Source organism: Medicago sativa, chromosome 1, assembly GCF_051527215.1.
Source record: "Medicago sativa cultivar Bolivia chromosome 1, Bolivia_mono, whole genome shotgun sequence".
In the NCBI taxonomy this organism is placed as follows: domain Eukaryota; kingdom Viridiplantae; phylum Streptophyta; class Magnoliopsida; order Fabales; family Fabaceae; genus Medicago; species Medicago sativa.
In genome coordinates this window covers 68,457,192-68,471,460 of record NC_140749.1, presented here as the reverse complement: position 1 = coordinate 68,471,460, position 14,269 = coordinate 68,457,192, and the positions used below count along the sequence as shown (strand labels likewise).

Here is a 14,269-nt window from a genome sequence, read left to right as displayed (position 1 = left end):
CCCTCCTTACAATGTAGATATATGTGATTATACTTTACTCACCTTTCGACCAAACTCAAAATTATCAGGGATTCATTCTTTTACAATAACGAGTGTTAACACAAAAATAAAAATTAGATATGTGTGGCAATATCCTGAATTTTTTTAATGTTGGTATTAAGTTATTTTACACATATTGCATCTAAATCTGTTTGAAGAGGCATAAAGCATCTAAATTAAACTCTAAAAATAAATATAACTTGCGAATAATATACAAGTACTTAACCAAATTAATAATTAGCTTTGATTACATAATAGTTATCGATAGTGCGATTTACAAAACTTAACATGCATTAAATCATGTACGGGATGCTTTTATATATTTGATTAAATCATAAAACACGGACAATAATTTTTTGAATGATGAAATTATATGCACATAACTTATACTACCTCCGTCCCAATTTAATTGACACAATTTTGTTTTTCACACATATTAAGAAAAATGTATAAATAAAGGGGAAAATGGAATATATTGTATTGGGAATGATAAAAGTAGTATTATTTAGTGTTATATTGTATTGGGAATGATGAAAGTTGTATTGAAAATTGAAATGGATAAGTTATTTTGGGACAATTTTTTTTAGAAAATGGGTCGGTTATTCCGGGAGGGAGTATAATTATGTATATCTTATTAAAGAAACATGTACGGGATGCTTTTTCATTCAAACACCGTCGTGTATATCTTATTAAGTACACATGATATCAATGGAAAACAAACTGCACCGTCATTGAAGTTACGTTGCTCTAACAGTTATGTCCTATTTGACATTTGTGATACAAGTTTGGTAAATGAAAAGAAGTTTCGACATGATGAGAGGTACCAAGAACAAAATTGTCACTTTTGTGTCAGTGTGTGTCAGCTTGATCAAGTTGTACAAACAAAGGTTTAGAAATTAGAAGTTTAACTTTTCTCCTTTTGTGTGAAAAACAGGTGCAACGAACACGGTGATTATTGAGGAAAAACAGTGAGCATGCATTAAATGCTACGACCTGCTATTGTTAGTAGTTGAAACCAATTAAAGTGATAGAGGGGCCAACATAGTAGTATAACATATATCCTCTTCCGGGTTATAAAAGCCTCATGTTAGCTTATGCATACTACACCAACCAGGATAGATATCAAATAGAAAGTGTGAGTGATTGGATATAGTAAAGATGTTGCTAGGGAATAAGAAAGTAGCTTTATTGTTATTGTTTTGTGTACATGTTTTCGTGGCCAATGTGGTTGCAAGGAATGTAAAGAATGAAGATGAGAAAAACCTTGTCGGGTTTGGCAAGGGAGGTGGGTTTGGAGGTGGGTTTGGTGGTGGAGGAGGAGCTGGTGGTGGCGGCGGTGGTGGTTTTGGTGGAGGAGGAGGATTTGGTGGTGGTGCAGGAGGTGGAGGAGGGTTTGGTGGTGGTGCAGGCGGCGGACATGGAATTGGAGGTGGAGGAGGGTTTGGTGGCGGTGGAGGTGCCGGAGGAGGGCATGGGATTGGAGGTGGGATTGGTAAAGGTGGCGGACTTGGTGGTGGGATAGGAAAAGGTGGGGGGGCTGGTGGAGGTGGTGGATTTGGAAAAGGTGGAGGACTTGGAGGTGGTCATGGTGGCGGCTTCGGAAAGGGTGGAGGACTTGGAGGTGGTCATGGTGGGGGCATTGGCAAAGGTGGGGGGTTCGGAGGTGGTGGTGGAATTGGCAAAGGTGGTGGTGTTGGAGGAGGGTCAGGTGGTGGCTTTGGAAAGGGCGGTGGCCTTGGAGGTGGTATAGGTAAAGGTGGTGGTGGAGGTTTTGGAAAGGGCGGTGGTGTTGGAGGTGGAATTGGCAAAGGTGGAGGTCTTGGAGGTGGTGGAGGCTTTGGAAAAGGTGGTGGCATTGGAGGTGGAATCGGAAAAGGTGGAGGTCTTGGTGGTGGTGGAGGCTTTGGAAAAGGTGGTGGTGTTGGTGGTGGAATTGGCAAAGGTGGAGGACTTGGTGGTGGCGGAGGCTTTGGAAAAGGTGGTGGTGTTGGAGGTGGCATTGGAAAAGGTGGAGGACTTGGTGGTGGCGGAGGCTTTGGAAAAGGTGGTGGTGTTGGAGGTGGCATTGGAAAAGGTGGAGGATTTGGAAAAGGTGGTGGTGTTGGAGGTGGGATTGGCAAAGGTGGAGGCTTTGGAAAAGGTGGTGGCATTGGAGGTGGAATCGGTAAAGGTGGAGGTTTAGGTGGTGGTATTGGAGGAGGTTCTGGTGGAGGTGGTGGTGTTGGAGGTGGTTCTGGTGGAGGTGGTGGTTTTGGAGGCGGTTCTGGTACTGGAATTGGTGGTGGGATCGGAAAAGGTTTTGGTGGAGGTATTGGGGGTGGTTCAGGTGGAGGTTTTGGCGGTGGTGTTGGAGGAGGTGGTGGTTCTGGTGGCGGCATTGGAGGTGGATTTGGCAAAGGTGGAGGTTTTGGTGGTGGTGCTGGAGGAGGTTCTGGTGGTGGTATTGGTGGAGGGTTCGGCAAAGGTGGTGGCTTTGGAGGAGGTCTTGGTGGAGGAGAAGGAGGTGGTTTTGGTGGAGGGTTTGGTGGCGGTGGCGGAGGAGGTGGAGGCGGTGGAATTGGACACCACTGAGCATCGACGTTAATATTGGCTTAAATTAAACTTTATAGAATAATTATCATTTCTACTGAACTTGCATTTTTTATGAACCGGTGCTATATATAAGAAATGTTTGTACGAGCGGAATTAAAAATGTTATTATTTAACAATGTTGCTTATCATATTAATATATGAAATTTTCTCTAATATATTGAGTGAAAGAATCAGTTATATTTATTTACTCTTTTTTTTATTATCTTGAATATTAACATCAGAAGACTCATTTACAAACTTTACAACTAACGTCAATCTTTTTCATCGCTTTGATTGATAATTATACAAGTTTAATCTTCATATAGTGAGAATGTGTAAACCGTTTGACAATATCAGGAGATCACAACTACTCATGTGTGTGACTTTAGAACGGCAAAAGGTATCATTAAAACATCAAACTAAACATAAGATGTACAAGGTTCAACATAAGATGTACAAGACTACAAGGTTCAGGGAACAACACATGATATAAGCACTAAAAATGTCCATCCTTTTTTTTTTGAACTTTGATTTCCAAATATACCACTGACAAGCATACCAGTCTATCAGTCCTGCATTATATAAGCTGACTGAAGAAAAAAAAGTATTATTATTTAAAATATGTTTACTAATTTTGTTAACAAAGTTTATTACATATATTTGTCTTAATTTCTTCTTTTTATAGGAAATATTGTCTCTATTTCTGTCACTCTTAATTCATTCTTTATTACTTTACAATATATTAGGTACTTTCTTTTTCCAATAGTTTCTTCATTAATCACTATGTATCAAGACAACTTATGCTAAAATAAAATGAAGAAGAGCACTATGTCTTCAGATCACTATTTATCAAGAATTAGTTTTTTTGTATTTAAATTTAACATAAGAAGAGCACTGTAGTAAAATAAAATGAAGAAGTAGAAATATTAATTTTTAAGATAAAATTGATGAAGTCTACGATGTTCTTTTTTTTTCGCTAAGTGGAACACTCAAAGTCTATATAATAAGGCATAAATAAAATCCTTCAAATTCAACACATGAATTTCATGTAGCATTCACTAAAAGCATAAAGAATTTCATATAGCATTCACTAAAAACATAAAATTCACAATGTCTACAAATATACGTGATAGATCCTTAAAAAAAAATATACAGTGATAGAGTACATTCATAAATTAAGTTGACTCTTAAAATAAAGTCCCTAACATGTGAGTTTTTACTTTTTACGTGATATGGTTTACTGATGTTATCTGTTGTAAATTTTGTATTATATACTTCAAAAGTTTTATATATATATATATATATATATATATATATATATATATATATATATATATATATATATATATGGGTTTGCTAGGATACACCCACTAGTTTTTATTAAGGTGTGTTTTAGGAAAGATATAACTAAATAAGTGGGATACACCCACATGTGTATCCTAAAGATATAACTAAATACACCTTAAGGTGAATGTTGCTAAAACACACCTTCTAAAAAATAAGTGGGTGTATGTTAGCAATTCCTATAGGCATTTGCTAGGATACACCCACTTATTTTTTAGAAGGTGTGTTTTAGCAAGTTATAACTAAAAAGTAGTTAAATACACCTTAAGGTGTAGCTTGCTAAAACACTCCCACATATAAACTAGTGGGTGTGTTCTAGCAAACCCCATATATATATATATATATATATATATATATATATATATATATATATATATATATATATATATATATATATATATATATATAGGGTGACTTTTAGGGTGCACAAATTGTTAAATTTGTGTACCCATGCACAAACATACATTTAACCTTTGATGTATCAATTGAAAATTGAATGGTTTGGATGTAGTGATGGTCTAGTGATGGTCTACATGTACAAAAAGTGTTTCTAAAATGAGTCTTGAAGAAAATGTATTTTTGGGAATGGAATGCATTTATTTATTAATAAAATTATTATATTGTAATGTAAACCTTTCTTTTAAAAAAACATAATATACTAATAATTTGGCCTATCTTTTCTCGTCAACTAATTTGGCCATTTTTATCATTAAGAGCGTGAACGTAACGAATAATTTTAAATGTATATTGTCTTTTTTTCCTTCCTTTTTACTCTTTTCTTGACCTGTTGTTAATCATTTAATAAAAATTTCTTACATTCATTAAAAGAAACTAGATTAGCAAAGTTGAATATGAGAAAAGTGATAGAAAAATCATACAAAATTGAATCTGAGAGATCGTAGGTTTATCCGTACACACAATGTCCAATAAAGGTTGAGAAAAAAATATTAAAAATTAAAAAAAAAAGTAAAAAGAAAATACTCACAAAAAGAACCGTTATTTATATTTATATATTTGATTGTTCTTTCTTAACCAAAAAAAATACTATTTTATTGTTCTTTAAAAAAAAAATCAATTATCCTCAAGAGATTTAATACCCCTGCTGCATTTTTAAGACTCGATTAAAAGTCAAGACATTTGATTAAATTGCTAGAGAGTTGTTATCATATCATGTAAACTCTTGGGTATATATTTTATTTTTATATTATTTATATTTAAATATGTTTTTTATTTGATAAACAAATGAAAAAAAAAACAAATGGATCCTAAAAATACACCGCCAACAATTTTATAGACCAAAGAGGAGTATTCCTATGAGTGAGGTTGTCAATGCCATCATTACATCTTAACCATTAAATTTTCAAATGATAAATTGAAGGTTAAAGGAGTGTTTGTGTATGGGTACACAAGTTTAACAATTTGTGTACCCTAAAAGTTACCATATATATAGTGTCTCAAATTTTCTAAGTGAGAATTATAAAAAGTCATTTGTGCGAAAATGATTTTATTTTCTATTCATTGCGAATTTGACTTGGTCTAAATTTTTTGTTCTTATTTGATGCTTGACTTAGTCCAACACTATGTTTCTTTTTTAGTAAGCTACTCTCACTATTTTATATGAGACACTCGTCAAAAAGTAAATGATTAAATTGGACAACTTTTATATTTCGTTTGATTTAGAGTTTTGATCATGGAATTAGACAAAACAGATGCTAATGGATTGAATAAAAACAAAAATTCTTGTCTCTTATTATACTGTGGGATAACTTTTTTCTCCATAGTACAAAGTAATAAAAATATCAAAACTACCCTTTTTTATTTTTCAACATAAAAAATAGTCTCTCTCCAGTATTGTTATGTCTTATCCTGTAGTGTTTGCTTAGAGTTTACGAGTCGATTTAACAAAGGCAAAACAAGTTGAGATAAAAAATCGAGTCTAAAAAAATTTTTATCTAGACTTGGTAGCCACGTTTAGCCATCAGTCAACAGTTGATTCGGTTGTTAGCCGATTCGACATCAATTGATTCCAATGTCAATTATTTTGATGCAGTTGATAATCAAATACTTCCAATAAAGCCTATAATAGCCTCCAAGTTCATTTAGACTTGGTAGTCATGCTCAACCGTCAATCGACTACTGATTCGTTTGTTAGTCGATTTTGCATCAACTAATTGTGATACAGTTGATAGTCAAATCATTCCACGTTATCTTAGCAGACAATATATGATTTGACCATTTTTTTTTGTGTAGAGAAGTTTTAATAAAAAAATCATCTTTGTTCAAGGAGATGAGTTATCAATCGTCCCTCTTATTTGCCCAAAATTTATTTCTAAAACCCTTCATATTCAAAAATTGTTATGAAACATGGCATTCATTGATGAAGGAGAGAAAAGCTTATGAAATTCTTTCTATTGATGGAAAATGAAAATTACAATGTGAGAAAGTTAACCCACTTATGGGGAGGTTACACCTATATATACTAATAGGACTAGTACTCCTTGTAACTAAACTATGTATCTCTAATAGTCCCCCTCAAGTTGGAAGGTGTTCAAAAACACATCCAACTTGAAATGAGAAAATACAACGAAAGATGCCGGAAATACATCGGCTAAGAAAAATATCAAACAAGTACTCATCCAACAAGAACCAACCACAACTCAAGGTTGAACCAATTGAAGGAAGGAGCATCAAAGCAACGCTTAACCACCATCCGGTAGAAGCCAATATCAACAAAGCCAATTAAGGCACAACGCTTAACCATCAAGAGTGTTCAATCACTCAAGATAGAAGCACAAGACAAGAAATACAAGGATATCCAAAAAACAATGATGATATCCAAAAAGAAGTGCAAGGAAGAGCCATAGTCTACAATGGAAGGAGGTCATATACAAGACCACGGTTCCAAAGATAAAAGTGACGCCCTTCCAATGCCGAGCCGAGACAAGAAAAACCAAATGCAAGGAAGAGCCATAGTCAACAATGGAAGGAGGTCATATGTTGAACAAACTTCACACCAAAAGTACCATGAAGCAACAAGACCAAGCTTCCAAAGATAAAAGTGATGCCCTCCTATGCCAAGCCGAGACAAGAAAAACCAAAAGCAAGCCAATAGAGATGCATAGCCATGTGATGTGTCTTCAAATCATAGAAAACAAAACCATGTTGATGCATTCAAACCATAGGCCAAAACCAATGCTTCCAATAATGAAGCACTCCAAATAACGATCCAGGACAAAGAAACCGAGGAAAAGTAATCAATCCAAGAATCTTCCAACAATCCAAAACTGAGCCAAAATCATAAACCTCACCAAATACAAAACCAATGGCATGAAAGTGCCATGTAGAGCTCATAAAAGGAAGGGAGCCAAGTGGTAAAGACAATCTGCCAAAAACTAGCAGAATTGTGCATCCACAAAACTACTAATGAAGAAAGCCAGAAGCAAGCATCTAAATCATATTCAATCAACAAACAACAACTAAGAGCAACATTCAACAATGTGCTCAAGAATTGTATAGAATCAGAATATCTTGTTTTATGAATCTCTAATGCCCTCAAACAATGAATTTGAAAAGTGAGCCTCAGAACCATCTCAAAAAACAATATCGAAAGTCTCAAAGTCAATATCCAAAGATGATGAATGAGTACTAATAGTTCCCCTCAAAGTGGGAAAGTTTACCAATTTGAGTTTGAAAAACAATGAACAGTGCAATTGATTCTTACTAGGTAACCAAAGCAGCTTCTGAACCAAACAGCTTCTGAATCAAACAGATTCTGAACCAAACAGCTTCTGAACCAAACAGATTCTGAACCAAACAGATTCTGAACCAAACAGCTTCTGAACCAAACAGCTTCTGAACCAAACAGCTTCTGAACACAAAAAACAGCTTCTGAACAGCTTGTGCAAGAAATAACAGAAGCATGAAGCAAATCCAGATTCAAAGAAATCCTTCAAACAACATACATACACGTGCGAAAGCAGATTCAAATCGAATCAAGGACGATCGGATCGAAAATCAAGACCGAATTGCAAACTGAAGCAAAACCACAAACTGTAATGGAATGCGATGTAAACAGAGTCGCGATCGCAAGAACATGAAAAATCAAATTGCGAAATCGCGATATTCAGAAACAGGAAATTGCAATCGATGGAGAATTCGAACAAGACATACGAATCGCACGTGAAATCGAAGTTGAAATTGATCAAGAAATTTCGAAACCCTAGGATTTGGGGGAAAATGACGAAAACGAACACAGATCAATTATGAAATTGAATGAGAACAGGATTTCGATCAAGAAATCGTAACCGAATTTGAAGATTGAAGGATGAAGGACTGAATAGCAGAAAAAAAAACGAAAAAGCAAGAACAGGACGCAGAGGAAACTGATTCAGAAAAGAAAGGAAAAGAAAAAAGGAATAAGAAAGGAAGAACGGAAAAGGAAAATGGAACAAAGCTGAGAAAATAATTTTCTCGAGAAAAATGCAGCGGAAAATCCTTCAAGGAGGATACCAAATTTGCTCTGATACCATGTTATGAAACATGGCATCCATTGATGAAGGAGAGAAAAGCTTATGAAATTCTTTCTATTGATGGAAAATGAAAATTACAATGTGAGAAAGTTAACCCACTTATGGGGAGGTTACACCTATATATACTAATAGGACTAGTACTCCTTGTAACTAAACTATGTATCTCTAATAAAAATTAAACAGGATAGTGAAGAATACATACAGCTTAAATAGATTGATTTCAGAACACTCTTTTTCTTTAAAAAAAAAATCTCGAAACATCATGTTTGTTTTATGGTTAGAGAAATGATATTCTAACAACCATTTTGTGACAACCTATGTGACAACTTTATCTCTCATATACTCACATTATCTTTTTACTTTCTCTCTCTATTGCTTTGGTTTCCGTGTTACTATCTACTTTTCCTTTGAAAATCGGTGGTTGTCACAAAAGTTGTTGATTTTTGGTTGTTAGAATATCATTGCTCTTATGGTTAAGGCAACCAAAGCTCTTATTTTAGGCTCAGCGGCAAAAAAAAATATTTGTCATTAGTTTTTCTAAGCAAAAAATGCCTCATGTAGATAAAAAAATACGTCATATTTAATCTTGTTTTAGGTCTCATTGAATATTGATTTTTTTAAGGGGAATATTGAAAGAAAAAAAAATTGGTTACAAATATTGCAAATTATTATACTAAATGTATTTGTCGTTAGTTTTTTTAAGCAAAAAACATCCCATGCAGATAGAAAAAATGTCTCATATCTTCTTAAAAAAAATGCCTCATATACTTAATCTTGCTTTAGGTCTCATTAAATATTGAAATTTTTTTATATTTTTAAGGGTAATATAGAAAATCATTAGACCGGTCATGTGAAACATGCTTCAAAACTCTAAGCTCCATAGAAAATTGAAGTTATAGATATCGACAATAAGACACAAAAGACAAATCTGCATGTAATAATCAAACAATTAAGCTCAATTGATTAATGAGGTTTACTAAATAACGATATTGTTCAGAATAAGTCGAGTTCCATTTTTAGATGAACAATTTTTGTATGTTTTACTCATCTCTCGATCAAACTTCAAATTACCATAGTCTCCTTCTCGTTATCTCGTATGAACGGGAAGGTTAACAACAACAACAACAAAAAATTACAAGTAAAAAAAGTCAAATTAACCGAAGTTTAATTTTATATGCAGTATCCAAGGAAAAATTCACATCAATTAAGAAAATTGATAATAGTGTTAAATTTAATAATTCATTTTTTTTCTAATGACTATAACGGTGCTATTAATTTATCAAAAGTATTATTAATTAAATAAAAGTAAAAGGACAAAAATTCTGAACAAAGTCATGTTTCAGTGTTCTACACTTCTGGTTGAACATTCAAACCTCAGACTTCAGATTTCAGGAGTTAGATATGTATAATTTAATGCACTATGACATAACTGTTACAGACTTACAGTGACAAATTGTTTGAAAACTTGTAACATAATAACCAGTCAAACACATATGAAAACATTGAAAATTACCAAAACAGACAAATAAAAGGTTGTTGTAGAAAGTATTTTCAGCTTTGGATTCTTTGCTTAACAAGAGAAAAAAATCATTGTTACACTTTATTTGTGGGTGAATTTAATAGGATAGTTGCATGCTTATTTCATTTTGTCTTGTGGGCTCAGCCTATACTTTAGTGTTATTGATTGAAAAGTTACCTTTTTTTCTTCCCACTTCTTCTATGAGTTGTAATGAACTTATGATGAAATCATTGTTCTTCTTTCTATATTGCTATTAAAAGGGTTTTCTAACATTTAAGTTTAACTCTAGGTTTGTGTACCATTCTCTTTCCCTTTTACAGCAGGCTCTATTGAATTCAGTATCTATAATATAGGTGTAGTTTTATAGCTTCTTATTTTTTATTTTTTATTTCTTTGTTTAATTTGTTGATCAGAAATTTTGGTATGTAAATGATGAATTTTTTGCCAAATTTTATGAGTTAGTTAATTTGGTTTTGTTATGTTCGTATTGATAGTAAGATTGTCAAAATTACCGTTGGTCACTGTAATTTTGATAAAAGTTACACTTTAGAGCCTCAGAAAATCAGTGTCAGCGTGATTTTTCCTAATTCACCGTAAATCTAAACATAGACTAAATAGTTTAAACCTTGAATTTTGTTAAGTAATTCAAAACAAGCATATGCACAAAAAGTGTCCATGTTTTTTTAAAGTTGTTTTCATGTATGTGTAACAAGATTATGTAACTTAAAGTGTTTGTTTTCATGCTTTATTGATGATGTTTCAGGAAAGTAGTATGAGAGCTAAGAGTTTGATAAGTAAGAAAAAGTTTAGCATTAGAAGGGAATTAAGGAAGATGATAAAGTGTGTGTGTTCAAGGGAGAAGTTAAGTGTAGATGAACTGAATTATTCATCAGAGTCCCTTGCAACTAGGGACTATTCAGCATCAGCAAGTGGTTATTCATCTCGTCCAGGTGAAAATGATACAAAGTTGGATAATAGTAACATTGAAGAAGCAGAATCATCTCTGCGTGAAAGTGGTTATTTGAACTATGAGGTTGGATAAACATGTTTCTTTCATCTTTTATTGTATGTTTTTTATGCTGTGAAACTCCCATGTACTTAGACCATGTTTGGATGAACAGTTTAATTAAGTGTTTTTAGCTATTTTAAGTGTTTTTATGAATACTTGAAACTTATTCATTATAAGATGAAGCTAGATGAACTTTTCCTTATAGGAAGCTAGAGCCTTGTTAGGAAGACTTGAGTATCAAAAAGGCAACATTGAAGCTGCACTTCATGTATTTGAAGGAATAGATATTGCTGCTGTCATTCCAAAGATGAAAATGTCTATATCTAGCAAATGTGAATCCAATAATAAACGCAGTCCACAACGCGATTCAGTGCCTTCTATGTCGATACATGCTGTTAGTTTACTTCTTGAAGCTGTTTTTCTCAAGGCTAAATCATTGCAAACTCTTGGAAGGTTTCAAGGTGCTTTTCTATCTTGTTTCTTAATTCTTAAGTAACTATATACGAAATCATCATCTTAATTACTACTTGTGTCGACGTGTCAGTATCAATGTCATGTCTGGTGTTCATGTAACAGTGCTTCATAAACTGTAGTTTCTGTGAAGATTCTTCTATCATGTGATGCGAACAATGCATAGTTTACAACACAATTAGGTTTGCACTTCATGATTTTTATTGTGACTGTAAATTATTAATCTGCAGAAGCTGCTCAATCTTGCAAAACTATATTAGACACAGTTGAATCTGCATTACCAGAAGGTTGGCCCGAAAACTTTGTTTCAGATTGTAAATTACAAGAGATAGTAACAAATGCTGTAGAACTGCTTCCGGAGTTATGGAACCTCGCAGGCTCACCTCAAGATGTTATCTTATCATTTAGGAAAGCCTTGCTTTATCATTGGAATCTTGACACTGAATCAACTGCAAGAATACAAAAGGAATTTGCTTTGTTTCTTTTGTACAGCGGCTACGAAGCGGACTCTCCTCCACTTCGCTCTCAGTTGAACGGTTCGTTTGTGCCAAGAAACAACATAGAAGAGGCTGTTCTTCTACTTCTGATTCTGCTGAGAAATTCTAACGATCGTTCAATAATTCATCACCTTTCTTTCGCTCTGAGTGTTTGTGGTGAATTCATGACACTAGCTCAACAAGTTGAGGAATTACTTCCAGAAACAATGGAGAGAAGAGAAAGATATTACACTCTCGCTCTTTGTTACTGCGGTGAAGGCGAGCATATAGTTGCTTTGGATCTTTTGAGGAACTTTTTGAAAAATAGAGAGAACTCGGTATACTCAGATTGCATGGAGGAATTGTTAATAGCTTCAAAAATTTGTGCAGACAACAAGGTTTGTGTCGAAGACGGAATCAAATTTTCAAGCAAGGCAATTTCTCAGATGCATGGAAAATGTAATCAAATGGAAGCTATTGCAAATTGTTTACTAGGTGTTCTACTGTCAGCAAAATCGAAGTCAGTTACTTCTGAATCACAGAAAGTTTTGATACAATCTCAAGCATTTAGTGCTTTAAAAGCTTCTGAGAAATTGATGAAGGAAAATGATCCTTACATTGTTCTTAATCTTTGTCTTGAATATGCTGAGCATAGAAAGTTGAGAGTTGCTTATGATCACGCAAAGAAACTGATTAAGCTGGAAGGTGGGTCGAGTATTAGCGGATATAAACTACTAGCGCGGATTTTATCGGCTCAAAAAAAGTTTGTAGATGCTGAGATAGTTATTGATGCTGCTTTAGATCAAAGCGGAAAATGGGATCAAGGAGAATTGTTGCGAACTAAAGCTAAGATTCAGATTGCACAAGGAAGATTAAAAAATGCTATTGAGACATACACTTTTTTTCTTGCGATTCTTCAAGTCCATAATAAAAATCTAGGAACTGCAAATAAGGTTATGAAGGTACACAGTTTTTCTTGCTATTCTTGAATAACACAAAGTACCAACGGAAAAGGAAACTTAGAGAAACTTCATTTTAAATCTATGTTTTAATACAGGTATGATTATATTAGTTCTCTGATTTCTCTTTTGTACAGTGTAAGAGAAATCGCGACAGAAGACTAGAAATGGAAGTTTGGCATGATTTAGCCAATGTGTACACAGCCTTGTCACGGTGGCATGATGCCGAAGTTTGTCTTGCTAAATCTCAAGCTATTGATCCTTATTCCGCTTCTAGATTGCACTCCACAGGTATATACTGTTTATCTTAAATTTTTTACTCCCTAGCTTGACTTTCAATAACAACCCTTATAAGTTCAGTTCTCCTCTTGCCATTTGTCTGAGTATATAGACTCTAAGTTCTTGATACTCAAAACAAATCACAAACATGATGGTGTACAATGTAGCGTAGGTTTGGTTCCACTTTTGGAGGAGGCGAAATTGATTTCATATGTATTAGAATTTATTTTGACATGTTTTGATGTTTTCGAGTAGAATTAACTCGACTCCAGAATTGATTCTGACTTGAAACTAAAATTTGGAGATTTTGCCTCTAACCCTATGATTGGAACTGCGGATGAAATTCATTTATTGTGTTTCAAGACAACTTTCACCACATTTTTGTATAAGTTTATACCAAAAGCAATTGTCTTAACAAAATCTGCATTTTAATGTTAGAAAAAACATAATTGACCACAGCAAAAAAAAAAAAAGCAACCTTAGCACCTGTTTGGTTGCATGGTGATGTACTATTTCTCGTGTCGCGATGTTGCCGCAGACATAAACATGAACTTAATTTTATTGAAGCTTAACATGTTCAGATGCAGTGTTCTTCATGTAGCAAAGTTCATCATTAAGTTAAGTTTATGCAGGTTTACTTTATGAAGCAAGAGGTCTTCATCAAGAAGCATTGAAATCATATAGAAAAGCATTAGATATTGAGCCAAACCATGTGGGAAGTTTGATATCAACAGCTTGTGTTCTGAGAAAACTTGGTGGTCAATCATCATCTTCAATTGTTAGAAGCCTTCTCACTGATGCATTAAAGCTTGACACAACAAACTCATCTGCATGGTACAATCTTGGACTTCTCTACAAAGCTGATTTGGGAACATCAGCATTGGAAGCTGCTGAATGCTTTGAAGCAGCTGTTTTTCTTGAAGAATCATCTCCCATTGAACCCTTTAGACAATAACACCTTTTTATTTTTACTTTTATTTTGGTGTGCTTGTAAAGTTGGTATATTAAATCCTTTTTTGATAAATGAAATAGTAAAAGGAGAAAGTACTAAGGCAAGTGTTTCATATTCATTT

The 14,269-nt window shown here is 34.0% G+C and overlaps 2 protein-coding genes across 9 annotated transcripts; both read left to right on the top strand.

Moving 5' to 3' along the window:
• The first annotated feature begins 842 nt into the window (after window positions 1-842).
• Window positions 843-2,784, top strand: LOC146956722 (uncharacterized). 4 transcript variants are annotated; one of them, XM_085730728.1, is made up of 3 exons: window positions 898-2,065; window positions 2,114-2,251; window positions 2,282-2,784. In XM_085730728.1, the coding sequence occupies exons 1-3, from the start codon at window positions 1,198-1,200 to the stop codon at window positions 2,608-2,610; spliced, it is 1,335 nt and encodes a 444-aa protein (XP_085586854.1). In that variant the 5' UTR covers window positions 898-1,197; the 3' UTR covers window positions 2,611-2,784. The 4 variants fall into 4 exon arrangements, with proteins under 4 accessions (XP_085586834.1, XP_085586854.1, XP_085586841.1 ...); XM_085730708.1 differs by adding an exon at window positions 843-859 and having other exon boundaries at window positions 974-2,784; XM_085730715.1 differs by having other exon boundaries at window positions 900-2,251.
• A 7,033-nt stretch (window positions 2,785-9,817) lies between these two features.
• On the top strand, window positions 9,818-14,262 carry LOC146956721 (protein NPGR2-like). Of its 5 annotated transcripts, none has more exons than XM_085731180.1 (6): window positions 9,818-10,015; window positions 10,766-11,035; window positions 11,217-11,472; window positions 11,713-12,920; window positions 13,055-13,208; window positions 13,829-14,262. In XM_085731180.1, exons 2-6 carry the CDS (start codon window positions 10,775-10,777, stop codon window positions 14,149-14,151), a joined length of 2,202 nt encoding a protein of 733 aa, XP_085587306.1. In that variant the 5' UTR covers window positions 9,818-10,015; window positions 10,766-10,774; the 3' UTR covers window positions 14,152-14,262. The 5 variants fall into 5 exon arrangements, with proteins under 5 accessions (XP_085587306.1, XP_085587298.1, XP_085587288.1 ...); XM_085731172.1 differs by lacking the exon at window positions 9,818-10,015 and adding an exon at window positions 10,037-10,291; XM_085731162.1 differs by lacking the exon at window positions 9,818-10,015 and adding an exon at window positions 10,290-10,355.
• Window positions 14,263-14,269: the final 7 nt, after the last annotated feature.